The sequence below is a fragment of the Narcine bancroftii genome, chromosome 3 (genome assembly GCF_036971445.1).
Source record: "Narcine bancroftii isolate sNarBan1 chromosome 3, sNarBan1.hap1, whole genome shotgun sequence".
In the NCBI taxonomy this organism is placed as follows: Eukaryota; Metazoa; Chordata; class Chondrichthyes; order Torpediniformes; family Narcinidae; genus Narcine; species Narcine bancroftii.
The window spans coordinates 283,454,508-283,479,906 of record NC_091471.1 but is presented as its reverse complement, the minus strand read 5'-3'; the positions used below and the strand labels follow the sequence as shown (position 1 = coordinate 283,479,906).

Below are 25,399 nucleotides of genomic sequence, written 5' to 3'. Positions count from 1 at the left end.
GAGTGGAGCTGGTGGATTCTGGAGCTTTCTAGAACTCTTTCTCACCTGACCCCTATATTCCTCTTAACTCTTTGCCTGGCCCCTGCCTATCAACTATTTGAGGATCCAGGTGCCGCACCCTATCAAATCCCATGCAGTTCAGTGTCCCATCACTTCTTCACCCCACCTGTTCACCATGGACTCCTACCCTGAGGGAGGGAGGGAATGCTTGCATCACCAGATCACCAAGAGCACATCTTGAATATCAGAGGGCAGCTTAATTTAATTTTGTGCATCAACTGGAATACTATTTCTAAGGAGACATTTGAAACTCAGGTTAGTGTACAGTAACATCACCAGGCAAGTCCGGATGAATGAAGGAAGATGAGGAGGAACCTTGAACAGGATCCTTTGCATTTGCACAGTCCGTATGGTTGATCAGGGAACCATGTGCAGCCAGCTGGATCTGACCCTCTTGCAGCGGAAGAGAAGCTGGGTTCGGTGGAACATGTGTGTACATGGACCCAGGCGTTGGACAATCCCTTGCATTTCAGTCAAAGCCAGCTGTAAACTCTTGCAGATTCCAGATTCAAGCCCAGAATAGTCAAGGAACTTAATACCAACACCTAGGCAAAAAGAAATTACAGGATAAACACCTTGCTCTTTCCACAGAGAAACTGACACAGAACTCACAAGCAGAAATTTGCAGTTTGGCCCAAACTAGTTGATGTTTGGAGCATTGGCATTTACAGCAGTTACAGGACCTTCGACCCACAGTGTTGAGCCAACTGAATAACCTACTCTAAAAAAACTGTCTAAAATTTCCCTACACCATAACCCTGAATTTTCTCAGTTCCATCTAATCTAATCATCTCAAGAAATATCCTATTGTACCTGCCACCACCATGTTCCTGGCAGTGCATTCCATGCACCCACCACTCTCTGTGGAAAAACTTACCTCTGGTGCCCTGCCACCCACCCCGATACATACTCTCAAGCACCTTAAAACTATGCCCCTGATGTCAGCCATTTCAACTCTGGGAAAAAGCCTCTGGCCATCCACCTGATCAATGTTTCTCATCATATATACCTCTATCAGGTCAGCCCTTATTCTCCGTCACTCCAAGAAGATAGTCCAAGTTTACTCGATCTACTTTTGTATGGCGTGCTCTCCAATCTCCTCTACATCCTTTCTATTGCACCACATCCTTCCTGTCATGAGGAAATTGGGTTGTGGAGAGTGGCGAGGGTTATTGAAGAGTACAACAGGATATTGATCAGTTAGATACGAGCAGAGAAACACTAGATGGAGTTTAATACGGACCAGTATGAGGGGTTGTACTTTGGGAGATCAAATGCAAAGGTAAGACTAGGGGTGACGTCAGGGTTAAGTTTTTTTTTTAAACATACACAGAGTTGTGGGTGCCAGGACTGCCTTTCCAGGGGTGGTGGTGGAGGCTGAAACATTAGGGGCATTTAAGAGACTCTTAGACTGGCACATGGATGAAAGGAAAATAGAGGGTTATGAGATAGGAATATAAAGGTTTGGACAACATCAAGGGCCGAAGGGCCTGTTCTGTGCTGTCAAATGGTCTATGTTCCATTTCTAGACTCAGCTAATCTAATTCATTTTTACTCGAGTGCAGATTCAAACAAAACCGTCGCTTCATGGAACCTCCAACAACATTTGGCTATTAGAAGCTTCATTTAAACAAAAGTAATGATAAATCACAGTTTTAAAATAAAAATCAAATCTCAGCCAGCACCCCAGGCGAACAAAATCCAATTTCTGCCAGAGGTTTGCCTATTGCCGCGCAGGCCAGTCAGGGGATGAGAAGCCCAGCAGGTGGTTTGGAATTGGACATGGAGTGTAGGAATGTGGTCAGTGAACCTAGAAGCAGAGAAACACTGTTTGGATACGGGAAACACAAGGTTTACTATACCGGAGTCGAGAGAGTAAGATAAAATTTGGGAGATGACAGGCGCAACAGCATGGAAACTGCCACCGTTGGGCAAAAATGGTAACTCGATAATTCTGGCCAGTGGGCTTTCAGACAAGGTAGAGGGGCAAGTGTGACAGAGTATATAGAGGTGTTTGGGAGATAAATTGGGAAAGGGTTGTTAGAGCAGGTCACACACAAGCTCTTTAAAACACAGAATCCTTGCAGGAGCTTTTGCAAGAGTGCTCAAACTCATGATGGACTGTCCTTTGCAAAACGTAACATATATAACCTCAGGCAGTAGCAGCTTTGTCTGGAAAACAGAACTTGCTGGCTGGGGGGTCATGTGATCTTTGCAGGCAGAGATCAGAGTGAAAAGCAGGCTTTGCTCTCAGAGAGGAGGGAGGGAAAGAGGGAGAGAGGAGACACAGATATTGGTTCCAGAGGGACAACCTGGCAAGCTTTGGAAGACAGCCTGGTCAAAGGAAAGGACCGACTGTCCAGTGTTTCCTTTGGAATAGGAGAAACAGAACGGAACTCTGTGGTGACCTGAAACAAGAAAAACTCTCTCTCTGAAAAGCAACAAGAACCTTTCTGAGTGGCACCAAAGCCTGGTGAACTTTATTAATGTTAACTTCTGTGCACAGTACAAGAATTGCCTGCAACCAGTGAGATTGGATGGTGAACCAAAAAACTTTGCAAAATTTACACATGCATCACATATTGCACTTCGAATTAGAAGTGGGTTAAGTGAGTCAATAGAGATAAGTTAGTTTGATTCTATTTTCATTTTCAAAGATAATTAAAAGCAACTTTTGTTGAGTAGCCCTTTGTTGTGGTGTATATCTATTGCTGCTGGGTTTTGGGGTCCTCTGGACTCGTAACAGAAGTAAACAGTAACATTGGTAATATGGGATGGTGTGCTCAAAACATTCATGAATGCAGGTAGAACTAGAGAACAAAGAAAAGGTTGTTGGGAGGTTAAGTAATCAGGACCAAGTTTGTAGAGCATAAGCTGTAAAATAAGGCAGTAACAGTTGGAGCTTGAAACAAATTAGGCCAGTAGAAAAGGTGCAGAGAAGGTGAAAATTTTCTGAAACACTTTAAAGGATTTTTGGAGGTGGGAGGGGGGGGGGAAGAAATCATGAGGTAACAATAGTTGGTGGAAAAAAACCCACATCTGCTGGAGTAATTCAGTGGGTTCAGCATCTTTCTTCAGCAGTGAAAAAACCCCACCTGCAACACTGGAGAAACTCAGCAGGTTGAACAGTATAATAGTAAAGGCAGAGATACAGAACCGAGGTTCTGGGCTTGAGCCCTTCATCAAAGTATGATAAAATACCAGTGAGCCTCAGCATAAAAGAGTTGGGGGTGGCAGGGCAGGAGATAATAGGTAGAGAAGGGAGGGAGGATATTTTGATGAAGGCTCAAGCCCGAAACATCAATTACGCATCACTGCCTTTGCTACATGAAGGATGTTGTTTGACCTGCGGAGTCTCTCCAGCATTGTATGCTTTTACGGTGTCCATGGAATTCTGTGTTTTACCCCATCTTCCTTCAGTAGGTTGTTTTACTTCAGATTTTAGCATTTGTAGTCTGTCGATACTTTCAGTAACTCGATACTTTCAGGTACAACTACCCACAACAGTGCACCCAAGACCTAAACTGTGTAAATATGTACTCCAATGAAGTTTCACCTAAATATACCCATGCAAATTGTCCTAACACTCGACAACCATGAGCAAAGGCAAGAAGGTACTTCATTCACCCTCTTCTGTCGTGTTACTGTGCTTGAGAATAGAAATTGCAGATGAAACAGAGTATTACCTCTTACTCCCAATGATCAGTTAGGTGTCAACAGGCAGCTGGGCTTCAATGTCCACTCGACAAATTGGACACTTCTTACTTGTGGCTAACCACTGGTCCACACAAATCTGGTGGAAGAGATGCATACAAGGGAGGCGCCTGGAAGGAACAATAAACAGTGTTGATTCGGTGTCCATTGCTGTTTGTGTGGTCTTCTTAGCCCATCACCATTAGAGCTGTAACAGCAGATCCGTCAACGCCTTTTTTTGTGTGGATGGTCGAACAAATTTTTAAATGTTAAATGTAGACATATAGCGCGGTAATGGGCCCTTTCAGCACACGAGCCCATGCCGCCCAATTGAACTACAACTCCCAGTAGGTTTTGAATGGTGGGAGGAAATCGGGAGCACCCAGAGGAAACCTGCAGAGAGAACGTACAAACCCCTTACAGACAGCAGCAACAGCATTGCGCTAACTGCTACGCTAAGCTAAAATGCATGTATAGTCAACAAGTGTGCTAGAGGAACTTGGCAGGTCAAGCAGCGTGCACAGGAAGCAAAAGGCAGTCCACTTTTCGGCCTGGGCCCTTCATCAGGAGTGCACGGTGATTCTAGTACAGGTACACAATCCTTTATCTGGAACCCTTGAGGGACAGTGTGTTCCGAATTTCGGATTTTTCCAGATTTCGGAAAGCCAGATTTAAGCCCACCCAAATTGTGCTGCCGTATCCACCCCACCCCCTTCCAGTCGCGCTGCCGTCTCTCCGTCGCCCGCCTGACTCGCGCTGCCGATCTCCCCCCCCACCACCTCACCCGCCCGACTCGCACTGCCGGCCTCTCGCCCGCCCAACTCGCGCTGCCATCTCTCTCCCCACCTGCCAGATTTTGGAGCTTTCCAGATTTTAGATGTCCAGATAAAGGATTGTGTACCTGTACCTACAATAAATGTTACATCATTCCAGGAACCTGTGAAGAAAGCGTTTGTCCAGCAGTTCTGAGATTCTCACTCTGCTGAGTATTACTAACATATTCTCATGTTGTAATAGTTTCTAGCTGTGGAAAATAAAATTACTGAAAAGAATGCAATCATTTAAATTCAGGAAAAGCCTCATGGGTGACGTTTGGTGATAATGCACTATGCAAACAAAACTAGGCAGCGATTCTGATCTGATTGGCATCGCTGGTAGCTCCTCTGAGATTAGTATCAAGTTCCAGCTCCATTTACGAGAGGACTTTTTGCATCCGAGCCACGGCTTAATGTTTTTGTGCAATGAAGACTCTTCACCACAGTCCAAGAATGAGAATATATGAAATTGAGGGAAAAAAGTGGCCGGCACGTTTAGCGCCACGCTGTTACAGTGCCAGCGATCAGGATCAGGGTTACAATCCCACACTGTCTGCAAGGAGTTTGTGCGTTCTCCCGTCTGGGGCTCCGGTTTCATCCCACCCTTCAAAGTGCACTGCGGATGTAGGTCAATTGGGTGTAATTGGACGGCACGGACTCATGGGCCATAAAGGCTTGTTATTGTACTGTATGTTTTAAAACAAATCACACAACATCCGGAGATCCTATACAAACAGCAACTCTTCTAGGCTTTCTCACCTGACATCTTCTCCTTCCTCCAATGGTGACAGACAGATTGTACATTTCTCCTCAACCTCAGATGCTTCTTTCCCCTCCTCAGTTCTCTCCAGTGTCCTCTGAAATATGATTGAAATCAGTTAAGAGAAAGCGAGACCAACATATATTTATCCCTTCAGTTCAAGCCACACAAGTATTTACAGCCTCAGGCAAGACTGAAGGTTTGAGGTCTGCTCACCACCTCATTCAGTAACATGCATGACCATCTAATCAACAACCCTAACTCCTTCAAAGTGGCTCTGTGCCGGTAAAACTCTCACCTTTTCATACTTATGCAGGAAGGTGTATCTCTCGATGGTGCTTTGTGTCGCTCCATGGTTTAAATCACTAAATTGATCTTCCAAGTGCAGTAGGTCCTCAGAAATGAAACAACAGAAATTAATCTTTAGTGCATCTGTCCATATGCAGCTCATCACCTCTCACAGCCTGGACTGCTAAAACAAAGCTGGGCAAATAGATTGGTTTAATGGGTGAAGTCACCCACTTCCTCACTGCGTAGGCGCTAACACCCCCATCGGTGGATCGGAAGGTGAAGTGGTTACTAGAGGTGAAATTCAGCAGTAGATATGCCACCATAGCCTTTGGCTGCATGAAGACTATTTGGACATCAGGAACTCAACCCCAGAACAAGACGCATGGTCTACCATAGTGGTTTTCAAACTTTTTCTTTCCACTCACATTCCATCTTAAGTAATCCCTATGCCACTGGTGCTCTGTGGGATTGCTTAAAGTGGTATGGAGTGGAAAGAAAAAGTTTGAGAACCACTGTTTTAATCGTACCTAATTGACTCGTTATGTGCATGGTTTCATAACTCCAAAGGAAATGGGCCAATGACAATTTTTCTCAAGCAAAATATTTCAGTAACAATTGGGTCTAGAGCAGAGGTTCTCAACTTTTCCCCTCCACTCACATACTGCCTTAAGTAATCCCTTACTAATCATGGAGCATCGATGGCATAGGGATTACTTAAGGTGGTATGTGAGTGGAAAGAGAAAGGTTGAGAACCACTGGTCCACCATGAAGCAGTGATCTCCACGCTCCTGTACCTGGACGATCTATAGTTTGTTTCTCAAAGCACTGCAGATTCTGCCACTGAAAATACAAGATTCTTTGTAAAAAAACAAGCAAACTATTGTGTTTGTGTTCAGGCCCAGCATTTAGGCCCTCATTACAATTGCTCAGCTCCACAGACATTCCACACTGCTGACACCACACACACAAAGCAGAGGCCTATTCCAAGCTCCGAGGTTACCAGGATGAAAGTGGGAAGATTCAAGAAGATGTTCAGAGCCTGCTTTAAAAAAGAGCCACATCGCCACCTTGATCTGGTATCACTGGCCTTTGGCATTCATAAGGAACGGAGGAACTCTGAGTCATGTATGAGGAACTTGTGGAAGCCCAGCAAAAAAGTGGAAGGAGAGCAACATCTCACCAACCACAGGCACCTGCCCAATCAAATCACTTTGTTGGGATTACATTCTAGACTTCCTAAGTCACCACAGGATCAGATATGTAAGGAATGCAAGAGAAGAGGGATCTCAACTTACCCGATATTAGCTGGATTACCGTCAAGAGTGAAAAGATTAGATGGTGGGATTTCTGAACTGTCCAGGAGAGCTCTGTACCAGTAAATGAACAGCCCTGTTTGGGATGGGACGTTTCTAGACCTAATCCAAGGAAATGAGGCCAGGCAAGTGGATGAAGTGTCAGTGGGTAAGCTCTTTGGGACAATGGCCCCAACTCAGTAGTTTTAAAGTAGTGGCGGAGTGGAATAAGGATGGCTGGGAATTGGGGAAGACGGATTCAATCTCAGACAGGAGATGGCAGATGTAGATTGGAGCAGCTGCTTGAAGTAAATAGACATTTGAGAAGTGGAAGATTTAAAACTTTTATAAAATGTAGACAGACACCACGAGCCCACACCGCCTAATTACACCCAATTGACCTACAACCCCCAGTAAGTCCTTGAACAGTGGGAGGAAACCGGAGCAACTAGAGGAAATCCACGCAGACATGGTGATAACATACAAACTCTGTACAGACTGCACCAGATTCGAACCCCGATCGCTAGTATTGTTACAGCGTTGTGCTAACCGCTACGCCAAGAGAAATATTAAGAGTTGAAGCCAACTTGTTCCCATGTAGGTGAAGGGGAAAGATGACAAGTCGAGGGATTCTTTGGATATCTTCAAGGGTTTGATTTTACGAAGGATATAGCCCCTTAGACACTCATGCCATGAGAAATTTTCTTACGATCTATGGCTTTTGTACATCTCTATCAGGTTTTCCCACAGACTTTTCAAAGTCATACATGCCCAAGCAGTAGGTCCCCTGCTCTTTGACACATTCTGCATGTGGCCCACATCTTCTTAAACCAGTCTTATTCATATATCTACCCAAGACACCAAACCCAGCCAAGAGTCTCTCCTCAAAACTCAACCTCACGCAACATCTTGGTGAATCTCCTTAGACCCTTTCCAGGGCAACCCCATCCTTCAATAGCGCAACACCATTACAGCACCAGTGACCCGGGTTCAAGTCCGCCACTGTCTCTAAGGAGTTTGTATGTCTCCCTGTGTCTGTGTGGGTGTCATCCGGGTGCACCGGTTTCCACCCAACATTTAAAAATGTACAGGGATTATAGGCTAATTGGTATATCTTGGAGGCATGGGCTCATAGGCTGGAGTGTGGCTCCCAGATGTGGCCGAACCGACGTACTACCATGCCTCTCCTCTTGAATTTTATGCCCCAGCTAAAGGAGGCAATCATCAAGTTTGCCCTTTAACCATCTCATCTACCTGTGTTGCCACCTTCAGGGATCTTTCTACATGCAGGTCCTTGATACTCCTCAGAACACATGTACATCCTACCTTTCTCCCCTTAGTTGCTAACCAAAATGCATTGAGTACATTCCATCTGTAGGTGAAAATCAGAGACATTGAGAGACAGAACACAAAAATGGCCTACAGCCGCTCAAATCCATGCCAGCCATCAACTCCCATTTACACATCCTACATTAATGCTTATTTTCTCCATCTGATGCTCACGGACGTCTGTTTTACCATGGCACTGGTTTAATACTGTCTTTGTGTAGCTGTTACTTTTCACCCAGGATTTCGGTCTTAATTCCATGTTTGAAGACAGGCAGTGAGGAACCATGACATCAGTCATACAGCAATGGAGCAGGGCCTTTGGCCCGATTCATCTCTGCCAGCCAATTTACCATTCTGAGCTCATCCCATTTGCTTGGATTAGCTCCACATCTTTATAATACTTTCCAATCCCCAAAGCTGTCCAAATGCCTTTTCACCGTCAAGATTGTGCGGGCAGTTTCCTCTGGTAACTTGTTCCAGATATGGACCATCCTCTGAGTAATTCATAACCCTGAGGAACCTCTGAGCTATCGTCCCTTTCACCATGAGCCTATGCCTTCAAGTTTAGAATTTTCTAAACTGGGAAAGGACTGATGTATACTTTACCCATGCACCTCATGATTTTGTAAACCTCAGCCTCCCAAGACCCAGCCTATCCAAACTCTCCCTATAACTCAATCCCTCCACTTGGCAATTTCCTGGTGAATCTCTTCTTCACCCCTTCCAATTTATTGGTGTCCTTCCAAGAGCTGGATGACCAAAACTACGCACAGTATTCCATATGGTCTCATCAGTGCCTTGTAGAGCTGTATCATGAATGGCTTTTGTACACTATACCTATCCAACAGAGGACAGCATGCTAAGCACCTTTCTCACCTTGTCCACCCAAGTTACCCTTTTCCGGGAACTATATTCCTGTACTGCTAGGTCTCTGTTCTACAACACTCTCCAGGGTTCAATATTCACCATTCAAGTCCTACCCTGGTTTTTACTTACCCTGATGAAACACCTCATACTTAAGGTTAAATTCTATTTGCCACTCCTTGGCCCACTTTCCTTGGCCACTTCCTCACTGTCCACTGCACCACTGTTTGGTGTCATCCACAAATTTATCCATCATGTAACTGCATTTCTATCAAATAGTAACATAGATAACAAACAGCAGTGGTCTTGGTAGTGACCCCAGCAGCACACCATTGGTCACAGGTCTTGAACAAAACATCCCTCTGCCACTACCCTCTGTTTCCTACTACTAGGCCAGTTTTGAATCCAATGGGCCAGCTCCCCTTGGACCCCACTTGATCTAACCTTCCACACTCACTTGCCATGCAGGATCTCGTCAAGGGTCTCGCTTAAGTTCATACAAACTGCCTTGTCCTCATCAATCTTCTGCGTCACCTTTGCAAAAAACTGTCAGAGTCGTGAGACATGACCCCTGATCCATGCTGACGACCTCCAATCAGCAACCCCCCCCCTTCTTCCCCCATCACCTTTCCCTATCTCTGTCTCTCCACTCCATCTCCTTTCACACAAACATGATAAATTCTTACCTCCTTCCTTATCATATCCAGTAACACATTTTGGTGGTCGAGATTCTTCTATTGTTTGAATTCTGAGATTTCCTTTTCTTTTACTCATTCTGCTTATGCCTCGAAGAAGGGCTCAGGCCTGAAATGCCAGGAATATCTTTGTCTCCTCCAGACGCTGTAAAGACCAGATGAGTTCCTCCAGCATTTCAGTGTTTTTCCTACAATCACACCACCTTCAGACTTTGATGTTTCATTCCAATCAGTCCCTGACTGTGGCTCGCCCTTGACTGCCCTTGTTAAATAACGGCACAACATTAGCCACTGTTCAGGGTTCCAGGCCCTTCACCTGATGCCAAAGACAATATAAATATCTCAGCAAGGTCCTCCACAATTTCTTCCCCGGCTTCCCACAAGATGTGAGCATTCACGTCATCAGGCCCTGTCCACTTCTATCCGTTCCAAGGCTGCCAAACCCTCCTCCCTGGTAGTTCTTGCGTGGTCAAGAAAAGGCTCGAGACAGTAGGCAATTGGACAGTAAATGCCACTTCACACCACTGCTGATGCCTGAGGGTGGATGGATTTGTCAGGAAGCAGCAGCTTGAAATTACTTAAAACAGGAAAGTCGGCCGCCGCTGCAACGGTGGTTCAATGCATAAAAACTCTGGAGGAACTCAGCAAGTCGCACGCAGCGTTGAAAAGAAGCACAGGGATGCAACCAACTTTTCGGGCCCTTCATTGAAGTCTGAGCAAAAAGCAGGGAGGCACCTGAATTAAAAGGTATAGGGGAGGAGAGGAGGGAAGAAGGGGCAGCAGAGGAGCACAGGCCAACAGACAAACTCGTAAGGAAAAATGGATGAGGAAGTCACACAGTAAGCAGTCCCCGCAGAAAGATGGGAAGGTGGGGGGGGGGGGGGGGGGGGGGAGGGGGGAGGGTGTGTCTGGTGGTGGGATCATGTGGTAGGTGGAAGAAATGGCAGAATATTTTGGATGCTGAGGCTGGTGGGGTAGGAGGGAGACAGGGCAGATGTGCGGGAAGTAGAGGAGATGCGGGTAAGAGCTGAGTGATGGTGGTAGAGGGGAAGCCATGGTTTTTATTGAACAAGAAGAATACCTTGGATATTCTGGAAAGAAAGACCTCATGTTAGGAGCAAATGTGACAGGAACAGAGGATTTGAAAGAAAGGAACAGAATCGTTACAGGGACAGGGCGTGAAGAGGTTTAGTTGAGGTAACTGTTTGAGTTGGTGGGTGTGTAGAAAATATCTCCAGAGAGTTTGTCTCCCTATATGGCGACAGATATTGAGAAAGGCGAGAGCATTAATTTGAGGTAGGGGTAGAAGTTGGCAGCAAGGTGGACAAAGTTCACAAGCTCATCATGGGTGCACAGGCAGCCTCAATACAGTCGTCAATGTAGTGGAGGAAGAGTTGAGGAGCCTTGTCGGAGTATGAATTGCTCCACATCGCTAACAAAAATGCAGGCATTGCTAGGACCCATGCAAGTAACCATGGCTACCCTTCGACTTGGACGAAGTGGGATGCGTCGAAAGAGAAGTTATTGAGGGTGAGAACAAGTCCTGCCAGGCGGAGGAAGGGAACTTGTTGGGTCAGTTGTTGAGAAAGAACTGAAGAGCTTTGAGACCTTCATAATGCAGGATGGAGGTGTATCGAGATTGGCCACCCACTCGCATTCAGAGAATTGTAAGTTGTTGAAGTGATGGAGGGCGTGAGGTATCGTGGACGAAGGTAGGGAGACACTGGACCAGGGAGGAAAAATATGGACTCAAGGTAAGATGATACCGGTTCGGTGGGGCAGCAAGCAGAAACAATGGGTCTACCAGAACAATTGGTGTGTAGATCTTGGGAAGGAGGTAGAACTGGGCAGTGCAGGGTTGGGAAACAATGAGGAAGGAGGCTGTGGAAGGAAGATGATGGTGTGAGACAGTAGCCCCTTTTACACAGCCTCTTCAAGGCGGGAATACTGTACCACTATTGCACCACACCATTCTGTGTAAAAGGTACGAACACAGAAATTGGGGAGGTCCATTGTAGACCCCCCTTTAAGCCGGCAGTGGAGGTAGTCACAGTGCCGAATCACCTATGCCGGCGTTGTTTGGTTCAATGTTTAAAAAAAAGCAAATCTGGCTTATTGACGGGTCTTCTTTACTGCAGTATTGCAGGATCTCTGCAAAAAAGGCTAGTGGTTTGATGAATTTTGGTGGGGTCCTGTTCAAGGGGTAAATAAGGAGTCTAAGGGCTGTCGCATGGCTTCAGCAAAGTAGAGAGTGCGCCAGACCATAACAGCACCACCCTTGACTGTTGGTCGAGGGAGAGATTGGGATTGGTGCAGAGAGAGTGGAGGGCAGAGTGTTCAGAGGAGGTGAGATTAGAAGTGAGGGGTGAGATTAAAATGGGAGGGGAAGTTGTGTGAAGCCGAGATGGCTGATGCCTCGGCAGCAGTTGGAAATATAAAATCCAGAGTGGCAGAGGCTAGAATTGATCCTACCTTTTATGAACAGGACACACCTGGGCAATTCCCCACATTGTCCAGTAAATCCAATGTTGGACTACTGGAAGAAAGTTTTCAGGACTGTGTCCAAGATGCTGCCTGATCCTCGAGCTTGTTGGTATGACACAGATGTGAGCTGAAATGGGTTCATGTGATGGTGGGAATCTCAGCAGGAAGCTAAGGTGGATGACTGCAGTCTTGTCTCTGGGATATGCACATGGCCCACAGTCCCACTACCTGTTTACTCATGGTGACTGACGTGGCAGGGCTGTTTGCGAATGATCAGATCCACGGGCTGGGATTGCTTCACTCTATCTGCCTTCCTTTCTACGTGCAGCTTCAGCAGATTTGTAACGACCTCCCAATGTGCCTGGTGCTGTTCCCAGCATGCACTGCTTTTTGCTCACATCTTGAAGGGCTCCGGCCCGAAACTTTGGTTTTTTTTTATATAAGCACCCAACTTTGCATTGTTGTATAACTAAACTTTGGTTATATATCTTTACTTCCTGTGGACACTGAGTTCCTCTAGCATTTTGGTGTTTTTACTCTGCATTCTTCACCAAGCCAGGGTGCCTCAGCCAACAGAAGAGTGAGCAATGTTCCTTAAGCTTGGCCCTAATGTTACAGACTAGGCTGCTGTACATATCTGCTGCTGCTACAGTTGTGGGGACCCAGTGTGGTTCTGCCAGGTCTGTTTAGATTCAGTCCTTTCAGCACTGCTGCAATGCAATACCATACGTCGCGCAGCCTTGGTGTGAATCTCCAAGGATATTGCAGACATAATTTATACAACATTATGGCACAGTCCAGACCCTTCAACCCACAATGTTGTGCCGAACTATTCAAAGTGTTGTGAACTGGTGTATCCATCGTAGGGAGACCGAAGAGGATCTTTGAGCTTCTATCATGTCTTCACTCACTCACTACTTATTGTAGGACCTCTTGGTCCATGGTGGTGCTGTCAGGACCACTCTTGCAGAAGGACATTGAAGATTCTTCTCAGAGTCCATTCTGCACCCTTGCTAACTTCACTGCTTTTTCCCTGTGTTGCTAAGTATGGAGGACACCAATTCATCAGATGAGAGAGGATGTGAAGTGGTCATCAGGATTCCTAGCCCACGTATGACCTGTGGACATGAGGCAACATGGGTCTGGGGTCAGTGTTGAGGTCTTGGGTTACTCTTTTGTTCCTCTACCACAGAATCACTCTTTCCTGTGGGTCTGTCCCAACTTTTACGAGCTTCCGTTTCATTTAAGGGCTAGTACAGGCGTGGAGAGACTGGATGGGAACAACTAGTGCAGGCTGTACCCAAGTTCGCTACTTTGTAGAGGAGAAAGAACATTGGGTTCTTTTCCCAGGGACACAGGTGGTGAAAGAATCATGTGCGTGGAACACTGAAGGAGCAGCACACTACATGCCCAGCAGCCATCTTGTCGTACAGGGAGCAGTAATGACCGTGTGATTATGGACAGTTCGGCTGATCCTCCCTGTAAGGAAAAGGAGAATTGCTGTATCGGATCATGACCAAAGTAATGGTCGTTTCCATTGGCCTGTACCTGTGTTTTGGAAGCATCGTGGAAGCCACACTTTTTGTTCCCCCTATGCAAGGAAAGGGGAGTTGTGACAACCATTTGTATGAAAGTATATTTCTCTGGGAGAAACTCAACAAGGATTTGTGAGTTTTCGGCAGTCCAATCACTCAGTCCCATCTCGTTCATGATTATTTCTGTGCATCAGTTTAAAAGTTTGTGTTTCAACAATGGATTTCTAAGACTGAACTTTGGAATGACTTTCCCGTAATGGTTTGGGTATCACACATACAAGTACACTCACACATAGTTGGGTGTGATTTGACTAGTGTTATATTATTAATAGTTATTAATAAATAAAGTGCTTTAAAAGAAAAAAATAACACTGCCATGGTGAATTTCCATTGTTGCTGGTCTGCGACGTAACAAGACATTCCGGTTTAGTTGGAACGAGTGAGAATCTAAATACACAATCGAGAGAGACATCATTGCAGATCCCAGAACTGTAAATACGTTGCTAAATCCAGCCTCATGTAATACCTCTGCTGAGACCAGAATAAGCCTTTCTGCTCTTAGAAACCAGTCACCAAGTCCTTTGATTCGCCCCACACAACCACAAATTTGCTGATCTCCTCTTGCCCCCTGGGCCATACTCCAGGAGTGGGCAGACTGTTCACGCTGCTGACTCAAATCTGCACTGCCAGATTTAGTTCAAACAGAATCATCAGGTTTGTAGGTGATACAACAGTAGTTGGGCCTCATCGGCAACCATGAGTTGGCTAAGAGAGAGAAGGTTGGAAACCTTGCAAAATAGTGCGAGAACAACAAGAGTCCCAGGGCAACAAGGCAAAGGAGAGGACTGTGGACTTCAGGAGGACAAAGGTCAACCACCCTCTATTACACATCAATGGGTCTGCCAAGGAGGGGCTTATCCTGGACCCACAACTCCTCCTGATGAGTCAGGAAGATTCAGCAGCAGCACCTGCGCTTCCTAAGGGAGTTGAGAAAGGCAAGACTGCCGGTCCCACGATCACAACATTTTACAGGAGCAGAATTGAGAGTGTCCCATCTGGCTGCATCATTGTGTGGGACGGTAGCTGCAAAGCATTGAATCAGAAGTTAATCAAAACAGCTGAGGGGATCACTGGAGTCTTCCTTTCCTCCATTGATGACATTTACCAGGAGTGTTGCTCAAATAGGGTTCAAAAAATTATAGAAGACTCATTTCCAACCAGCACACAGCATCTTTGACCCACTACTATCAAGATGGTACAGGTGCATTAGAATGAGGGCTGCCAAGCTGGGAAATACCTTCTTACTGCAAGCTGTGAGATCAATGAACAGTATCCTATAATGAATCAGTCATCCCAAAATATTCATATATTTAAAATTATATGTCTACATGGACATATGATTACCGTGTGCTGTGTATGTGTAGCGTGGTCCAGAGAAAAGCTGTTTTGTTGGATTGTATATGTACGTTCATGATAATCAACTTGAACCTGACATTTTTCGGCAACAATTTCAGCATTAAATGATGTAGATAAGCAGCTTGTACTGGACACTGGGATTGAAGATGGGCAGAAAATGAACAGAATTTTGCTCAGGTGGGGTACTACATTTCCAGGACAATGTCTTCCCCATTTGATCTACAAGTTGTGGTGAATGCACACTTCGTTGATGAACTTCGTGATTTAACATACTGTGGCGCCACAGTTAGCGTAGCAGTTCGCGCAATGCTATTAAAGTGCCATTGAGGCGGGTTCAAAGCTGGCACTGTCTGGAAGGAGTTTGTACTTTCTCCCCACGTCTACGTGGGTTTCCTCTGGGCGCTCCAGTTCCCGCCCAAAACTTATGATCTGTAGGTGAACTGGGTGTAATTGGTCAGCATGGGCACAAGGGCCTGTTATCTAATTTAAACTTTTAAAATCTTTACCTGATAACCCCTGTGCAGCATGAGATGGCTTTGCATTCCTCGCAGTCCATGCTGGGGAAAGACTTGCAAATGTGGGTGAATGAAAATATCGGGCATTACCTGGCAAAGCAAAAACAAAGAGCCACAGTTTCATCTTGTATTCAAATCCACAATTTTACAAAGACCTCAGATTGTTCAGAGGTCAATGTTCACCACCAGGCTTTGGATAAGAACTGAGACAATTCATTAAACGACAATCTGCTATGAGAAAATACAAGAAAGGCCTTTTTTTAAGTTACTTGATGGAAACTTAAAATTGTCATTGGATGGTTTGAGTCAACCTGGAAGAACACTGGTCAGCTAGCAGAGACATAGGAGACTGCGAATCTGGAATCTGCAGGATCAGAGTATCACAGCTAGTCACGCAGCATCCGTGAAGGCAAGGGAGTCTGAACATTTTGGGTCGAGACCCTCCATCAGTACCCAGTGTGGAGCCGGTATGGAGTGGTGAAAGGGAGAGGTGAGGCAGGAGCTGGCCGGGAACTCGTGGACCCAGACATGGAGCCACATGGAGGAATGAAGGGGTGGCAGTGATGAACGGAGACAAACAAGCGAGACAGCACAACCACTTTGCTGAGCACCACCAGTCTGTCCGCAATGGCCACTTGAGCCCAAGGGAGATACTACCCCCGCAGTTCAAATGCATTTTCAGAAGTGGTACCAACATATGTTGACAAGGACCATGACATCAATGTGCTTTGCATGGCTTCAGCAAGGTCACTGACAGGATCCCGCAATAATGCCTGGACGTAGCTGTCAGAGGAAGGGTTAGTATGTATGCATACAACAGGAAGATGGGTGGAGCATTTCTGTGCTGACCAAGTTGTTGACTCAAGCTGATTCCATTTGGTCCAATGTTCCTCTGAACCGTTTCTGCCCATGAACTAACAAACCATAGAAGAACCTTTTGCAGTATAGGACTCCCAGTCAATATTTGTAAAATTAAAATCACCGACTATCATAACTTTATGTTTCCTGCAGCAGTCTGTTATCTCTCTGCAGATTTGCTCCTCCAATTCTCTGACTATTGGGGGGTCTATATAATCAGACGACAGAGACACGTGAACTCGGTCAGTGTCATCGTGGGCACCAGTCTTCATTCCATTGAGGACATCTAACAAAAGATGGTGTCTAAAAAAAAAGTCTCTATCCTCAAGGACCACCACCATGGCCATGCCCTCTTCAAAGGGCCACCATCGGGAAGGAGGCAAGGAGTTTCCCAAAAACGGCTTCTTCCCCTCCACCATCAGATTTCTGAATTGACAATGTACCACAGACACCACCTAACTTTCTTTTCCATTCTTTTGCACCAATTTATTTGGTGCAGAAAACTGAATAATGACCTGAGAGGAATGCAGAATTACAAGGTACATCGATATAGTGAGTGGTCAGTCTTCTTCACAGGATAGGAAAGTCTGAAACTAAGTTTAAGGTGAGAGGAGGAAGATTTAAAAGGGATCTCAGGGCAATTTTTGCACACAGAGGAAAATGTGTATACTGTATATAGAATGAGCTGCCAAAAGAAGTGGTAGATTTGGGAACAATTATGATGTTCGCAAGACATTTAGACAGGAGACTGACAGAGTCTATAGAAGTGAGGCAAACAAACAAAGTGGTCGTGAAAACTGTACAAATTACAGAGGAGAAAGTGCTTGCTGACAAGGCAAATAAGGGTGGATAAATCCCCAGGACCTTACAAGATACTCCTTCGGTCCTTGAGGGAGGCTAGTATATTTCAAAAAGCCATGGAAGAGTGGCCGGAGGTTTGGAGAATAGCTTAAGATGTTCCATTGTTTAAAAAAGGCCCTAAGAACACTCTGAGAAATTATAGGCTGGTGAGCCTGATGTCAGTACTGGGCAAGTTATTGGAAGGTATTCTAAGAGATCAGATATATAAATATCAGGGACTGATTGGGGATAGTCAACATGGTTTAGTGCGTGGTGTTTAACCGATCGGGTTTTTCGAGGTTACCAGGAAGCTTGATGAAGGTTAGGCAGTGGATGTTGTCTGCATGGACTTTAGTAAGGCCTCTGACAAGGTCCCAAATGGGGGTGTTGGTCAGAAGGTTCAGGTGCTTAGTGTTCATGGTGATGTAGAAAAGTGGATTATACATTGGCTTTGCAGGAGAAGCCAGAGAGTGGTAGTAGAAAACCTCATATCAAGCTGGAGGCTGGATCCATTGTTTGTCATCTATATTAATGCTCTGAATGATAATGTGGTAAATTAGATCAACTAGTTTGCAGATGACACAAAGATTGAAGGTGCAGTGGACAGTGAGGAAGGCTCTCAAAGCTTACAGTGGGATGCAGAATAGATGGAAAAATTGGCTGCTAAATGGCAGAAGGAATTTAATGCAGATGTGAGAGGATTTGCACTTTTGGAGGACAAAGTAAGCTCGAACATATATGGTAAACTTTTTTTTGCACTACCAATAAATAAACCCACCAACTCAGACATTCACCTTCAAGACACCTCTCAACACCCTCTCCCCTGAAAGGATTCTATTCTATTTCTAAATTCCTCCACTCTGTTGCATCTGTTCCCAGGATGAGATCTTCCAATCCAGATCATCAAAAATGTCCTGCTTCTTCAGAAAAACATGGCTTCCCCTCTACTACCATCAATTCTGCACCTCTTCTACTCTGGCCCCTCACCTACCACCCCATCAGCCTCCTCATCCATTATATCCTCCACAATTTCTGTCCCCAACTCGGTGATCCCACCAGCAGACACATCTTCCCCTCTCTTCTCCATTTTACATAGGAACCGCTACCTCCCTGACTCCATTGTCCACTCATCCCTTCCCACTAATCACTCCCTTGGTACCTACCCCTGTGACCACAGAAATGCTACACTTGAGCCCACACCTCCTCCCTCACCACCTTCCTCACATGAGTCTCCTGTAAAAAAATAATCTGTGCTTTCAGTCTCTGGAATACTTTAAAGACCTTCCTCCTTTTAAACATGTTGTTTAGACCATTAGCATTCCAAGAGACAAAATTAATGTTTTGATCCATTACTTAGGTCAACCCTCCAGTATATAAAGGGTTAACCAAAGCAGGGACCCATGCGCCCGGAAGAAGAATTAAGATATAAGGAAGGACCGGAAATGACGACGTGTCAGCCATATCTGTAGTTCTAAAAGAAAAATCAAGAAAAAACAAAAGAAAATGAAACATAAGAACCCCTGAAGGAAAAACAAAACCCACCCCCCACCCACAAAGCCCCCCATCTGACCAGAGAGTGATCAGAGAAAAAAGAAGAGATAATACTAAACCTACCCCCATGTCTTCAGATGGCAGCTCCTAATATTAAGATAAGATCCACCACCTAAACTTATAAAAATGATAACTCAAGCTAAAATCAAATACTAAATATTGAAAGAAAAATATTTAAAAAGAAATAAAAGAAAAATCGTAATTGTGTAGTACCTACTGATAAAACAAAGTCATAAAGAGTTAAATCATTTTAAAATTAGCTTATGAAGAAAGACAAAGAGAAAATGGCGAATGTAAAAAAAAAACCATGAAAAGTTTTAATAAACAAAAAATTTTTAAAAATCGCCATTTTCAGTAATTCAGAAATAAAATAGTAAAGAATATAATCATATTATTAGTATAGATTCTCTTTGGCTTGGCTTCGCGGACGAAGATTTATGGAGGGGGTAAAAAGTCCACGTCAGCTGCAGGCTCGTTTGTGGCTGACCAGTCCGATGCGGGACAGGCAGACACGATTGCAGCGGTTGCAAGGGAAAATTGGTTGGTTGGGGTTGGGTGTTGGGTTTTTCCTCCTTTGCCTTTTGTCAGTGAGGTGGGCTCTGCGGTCTTCTTCAAAGGAGGCTGCTGCCCGCCAAACTGTGAGGCGCCAAGATGCACGGTTTGAGGCGTTATCAGCCCACTGGCGGTGGTCAATGTGGCAGGCACCAAGAGATTTCTTTAGGCAGTCCTTGTACCTTTTCTTTGGTGCACCTCTGTCACGGTGGCCAGTGGAGAGCTCGCCATATAATACGATCTTGGGAAGGCGATGGTCCTCCATTCTGGAGACGTGACCCATCCAGCGCAGCTGGATCTTCAGCAGCGTGGACTCGATGCTGTCGACCTCTGCCATCTCGAGTACCTCGACGTTAGGGGTGTGAGCGCTCCAATGGATGTTGAGGATGGAGCGGAGACAACGCTGGTGGAAGCGTTCTAGGAGCCGTAGGTGGTGCCGGTAGAGGACCCATGATTCGGAGCCGAACAGGAGTGTGGGTATGACAACGGCTCTGTATACGCTTATCTTTGTGAGGTTTTTCAGTTGGTTGTTTTTCCAGACTCTTTTGTGTAGTCTTCCAAAGGCGCTATTTGCCTTGGCGAGACTACACAAAAGAGTCTGGAAAAACAACCAACTGAAAAACCTCACAAAGATAAGCGTATACAGTATAGATTAATATAAAATTAAACATACACTTATATATTTTTTAAAAAATTCTCACAGAGGAGAAAGAAAATATATAAAAATGTGTTAAAGATGAACAGGATAATTAGAGCTATAATGATCTATTACTTTTTGAATGGTCAGAAATCAGAATCTGACTATTAACCTGAAAAAGACCGATATCTACCGCATTTTTTTTTAAATCGGTCACTCGGGCTGAGAGGTCGCGCTAGACGGGAAATTAGCCGACAGGTAGTTCCGTGCTGCAGACACGGAGTCGAATATTTGACGAGCTTGGTTCTCCGGAGAAATCCTGAGCCTCGCAGGATACAGGAGCGCAGGTTTCAGTTTCTTCTCAAAACATTCGGACATCAGATCTTTAAACAGTCTTCGAGCGTGTACTACCTCCGGACTAAAATCTTCATAGGCTCTTAGACTAAAGCCACGAACAGTCACATTTCCAAGTCTTCTGGCTGTACGAATCAATCTATCCTTTGTACTCACGTAATGCATACGGACCATCACCACTCTGGGTTTGGAAGCTTCAGCATTTCGGTTCCAGATACGATGTACTCTATCAAGTAGCGGTGGATCAGCAGGGAATTCGGATGGGTATGCTTCTTTTAAAAGCTCGGCAAAAAACGTCAGGAGATCTCCTTTCTCAATGCCTTCAGGAATTCCAACCAAACGAATATTTTGTCTTCTGGAACGGTTCTCTGAATCAATGCTTTTCAGCTGGAGCGCTTCTAGTTGTTTAATTGCTTTGGAAAGTTTCTGTTCGACCTGTCAGTCTAATCTCTTTTTGTTGAACTTCAGTTTGAAGAGCTGCATTTAAGGTATGTTGTTTTTTGGTTTCAGCTTCTGAGGCAATTAAAGCTGTACAAAGTTCAGCTAGGTCTTTTTTGCGACAAACATCTTTGAATTCATCACGAAAGAATTTTAAAAAGTCAGTGAAGGTCATCTCACTTAGTTTAATGTCTGGTTGTTTCTTCTCTCGGCCGTTACCTTCTTCTGCCCGGGTTTTAGCTCGTGTAGCTTTTCCTTCAGTCATTTCTTCAAAATTTTCAGACTCAAGTATAATTAGAAAAATAATAAAGATCTTTCTGACTTCTGTGAAGTTAGTTTAAAGGTGGATACAGGTTAAAAATAGTATATTTTATGGAGCAAAAACCAAAACGTGTTCACTCCATGAGCACCACCTGGAGACTCCCACCACCTGCCAATCAAGGTTGGACTGCAGCAACCATTAGTGCAAGTCTTGCTGTTGACTCATTTAAATTACCTAGGGTTATTATTGGCTAGACGTCCAGGTCAGAACTGTATAAAACATCGATGCATAGCACATTCTCTCTCTCTCTGCCTTGTGGTCCAAGTCCCGGACATCGTTCCATGCCAGGTCACTATTGTGGACATCAGTGGAAGTGTCACGGGTAAGGTGTACACTACACTGAAGCGGAGCCGTAGTATTGCGATAGATCAGTACTTGCAGAGAGCCACACGCCTGTTGGTACCGGGACTGGGTGCGTGTAGGAAAGTCTGTAGTGTGAGCATGTGGAGCATAGATGGCCACAGGTATTGAGAGTCCAACCTAGGTCTGATGTGAATGTCTAGATTGTTGTCATCAAGTACCATTTGACATTCTCCTGTTTGTCTCCTGTGTGCTAATTAAAGTTGCGCAGATTCGTTTCTCTGTGAACCCAACGAACCTGAGACTCTTCCTAACACAAGTCTGTCTCCTTTCCTCCAGCTCCCCACCTCCTTCCGACAACAATTTAGAGAGCTACTTCCTCTCCCTGACACTTCCCAGGTTACTTTCCTCCTGCCTCCTCCCCATATCCAGTGATGGTCTCTTGTCTGCGGGGCTTGTGCTCCCTCCACCCCTCCCCTCCATTTTATTGAGACATCTGGCCTACTTTTTGCTTATGCTGTGACAATGGGCTCAGGCCCAACATTGGTTAACCACCTTTGCTACATAAAGAATGGTGCTGCAGGACGTGTGTGTGTGTGTGTGTGTGTGTGTGTGTGTGTGTGTGTGTGTGTGTGTGTGTGTGTGTGTGTGTGTGTGTGTGTGTGTGGGGTTGTTTAAAAATAAAGAATTGGTTATTTAGAAATGAGATAAGGAGAAATTTCATTTTTTGATAAATCTGGAATTTCCTATTCTCTGTATTAGAAACAGTCAATGGATATTATGACAATCTGGGGATAAAAGGAGAGAGCAGGAATGTATTGCTCAGGAACAAGATCTCATGACCTCATTGGATGGGAGAGAAGATTCCTGGGGATGTATGGCCTACACCTGATCCCATATTCTTCAAGCTAACATTCCTTAATGATGAAACCTTTATAGAAGCCTTTTTATAGAAAATTAGGATCACACAATCGAACATTCCTAAGTGGAGGTTCAAATCTCAAAACGGTTAGCACAATGCCTTTATAGAGCAGGGTTGTAGGTTAATGGGGTGTAAGTTGGCGGGACGGACTCGTCGGTCCAAAACGGCCTGTTGCCGTGCTGTCTCTCTAAAGGGTGGCATGGTTGACATAGCAGGGTTAGCTCAACGCTTTTACAGCGCCAGCTGTCGGGATCAAACCACAGTTCGAATCCTCACTGTCTATAAGGCATTTGTACGTTCTCCCCATGCCTGCGTGGGTTTTCTCTGTGGGCTCCAGTTTCTCCCAACTGTTCAAAAATGTACTGGGAGGGGGAGGGGGGGGATGTAGGTTAATGAGGTATAAATTGGGTGGCAGGGACACATGGACTGAAGTGGCCTATTACTGTGCTGTATGTCTAAAAACAAACTCACATAGGCTTGAATGTTACAAATTCACTCACCAATATTAGGTACAATGGATCCACTTCCTCAGTTAATATTCAAAATTCATTACCAAGATTTTGCTCATGATAAATCGACACTTACTCCATACTGGACGAATCCCTGAATATTGGACCAACTCCTAGGATTTGACATTGTGTGATTCGAACCAACTTGAGGGGTATGAGATTGTATAATTCAGAGCTACTGCGGGAGACAAGAGATCGTGTATATCCGATCAACATCTCTGGTGCAAGATGGAGACGTGAACCAACTGCACATTGTCAGGGATCATGCGAATTCCCCTACACCATGGCATACAAGATTGCTTTATTCTGTCCTACCCAACAAGCTCATCACACGCAGATCCAGTCATATTTCACATAAAATGTTCAAGGAATACAATTTCCTTCAAAAAGCAATCAGATGCCAAATAAAGACAAAATTAACAGAAGTTATTATGCATTAGCATTCAAAACAAATTTATTCTAAAGGTCCTAGGAAGTTGTCACAAGCATAGCTCAAATTAAAGACTCAGTAAAAATACTACCTTTAGGACTCTTCTGTCTTACCATAGGAATGGAGGGTGCTGCCATAGAGACCAGATGTAACCTCGGCGGTACCAGTTGGTATCGGTGTAAGTGAACATGACCCGAATGGTACTGTGGGAAATTTGACGTCACCCTTTCTTCCCTGTGAATCCATATACAAAGATGAGTGACTATATAGCAGAACCAGCTCTCAACACAGGTGCCCAAAAGTATATCAGCTGCAACAATGAACAGAGTCAAAAAAAAAAACCATTCAAACGAATATCCATCAACAAATAATGGACGTCAAAGACATAAACTATTACCTATCGATGAATGGAAGACCCGCCAGGTGATTCAACGTTTTGGAAATACTAAAAGATATTAAATTACTAGATGAATAAACCAAAGACCGGACTTCAAATTCTACAATGGTGGATCTAGATTTTAACTTGCTGATCAATGACGACCACAAAATTGTTGCTCATATTGGTGGGGCTGGACAGACCAGCCAAGCACAGGTTTCCCTTCTACAATATCACTGAACCAGCTGGCACTGGGACATTTTTTAATTGTTCTAGGATTTGTTTGCTACGAGACTGGCTGCAAAAGCAATCAGCTGTTATGCTAAATTGTTGAATCTTGAGCAATACAAGAACAACAGAATGAGGAACAGCAGTCAGCCTCCTGGCCTATTGAAAATGCCCCATCATTGACCAAAATCATAGGTGCCATTTCCCATCACCCTTAATTCCCCTACTATACAAAAATCTGGCTTAAATGAGGCTGCCTTTACTGCTTCCCCGGGCAGAAAATTACAGATTCACTGTTCTCTGGGGAAAGCAGTTCCTCATCATCTCTTTCCTAAATATACTCTCCAAAATCTTGAGCCTCTGTCCCCTCATTCTAGTCCCACCTACTGGTGGAAACAATTTCCCTGCCTATATCTATCTTTTTCACAATTATAAGATCTCCTCTCATTCTACTGAATTCTAGCAAAGATAGTTCCAGGTGACTCAATCTTTCCTCATGGGATAACCCCCTCATCTCTGGAATCAACTTGATGAACCACCTCTCCATCCCCTCCAAAGCCCGACCAAAGGTTCTCAAGTAGAGAAATCATAACTGTTTATTTCAGTTTATGTATTTATACAGCACATTTAAAACAACTCATGTTGACCAAAGAGGTGTACAGATCCAAAAGACATCACAATGAGGCAACAGATTAAAACGAATACAAGAGATGAGAACACAAGGTAACAATCAGGTACATGAGGTCGACTCAAAATGCTAGTGAATAAAAGTATATCTTCAATCTGGATATAAAAGAGTTGATGGAAGGGGCTGATTTGATGGAAGGAGGAATGTTGTCCCACAGTTTGGGGGCTGCAATAGCGAAGGTGTGATCTCTACTGAGTTTATGATTTGAGTGCAGAACAGCAAAGTGCCCCGTTAGCTGACCCGAGGGGTTTTGAAGTGGAATAAGGAGTTAGGAGATCTGTGATAATAAGAGGGGGTTAGTCCATTAAGGGCTTTAGAGACAAACAGAGAACTTTAAAATCAATTTTGAGCCGGGCTGGCAGCCAATGGAGGGAGGCCAGAATAGGAGTGATAGGGTCCCTCTTCTTGGCACCTGTCAGCATTCTGAACCAGTTGCAGACGGAATAATGAAGACTGACTTAATCCCAGCATATAGAGAGTTAGAAGAGTCTAAACGGGATAATACAAGGGTATGGATAACTTTCTCAAGATCTTTAAATGAAAGACCTTTAAATGAAAGTTTATTAAAATAGTGGGATCCACAGTATCGAAAGCTGCGCTAAGGTCCAGGAGAATTAGAGTGGCTGAGTCAGTAGAAAGGAGCAG

At 44.7% G+C, this 25,399-nt stretch overlaps 1 protein-coding gene across 1 annotated transcript in view; it reads right to left on the bottom strand.

Moving 5' to 3' along the window:
* Nucleotides 1-244: 244 nt before the first annotated feature.
* Nucleotides 245-25,399, bottom strand: part of LOC138758873 (E3 ubiquitin-protein ligase Arkadia-like) — a 72,010-nt gene continuing 46,855 nt past the window's right edge. Inside the window, exons 9-14 of the mRNA XM_069928382.1 lie at nucleotides 23,576-23,696; nucleotides 15,741-15,839; nucleotides 5,627-5,722; nucleotides 5,328-5,425; nucleotides 3,747-3,884; nucleotides 245-605 (exon numbers count right to left, since the gene is read on the bottom strand). Coding sequence (XP_069784483.1) covers nucleotides 3,767-3,884; nucleotides 5,328-5,425; nucleotides 5,627-5,722; nucleotides 15,741-15,839; nucleotides 23,576-23,696 — 532 coding nt within the window. The 3' untranslated portion in view covers nucleotides 245-605; nucleotides 3,747-3,766. The remainder of the gene's footprint in view (nucleotides 606-3,746; nucleotides 3,885-5,327; nucleotides 5,426-5,626; nucleotides 5,723-15,740; nucleotides 15,840-23,575; nucleotides 23,697-25,399) is intronic.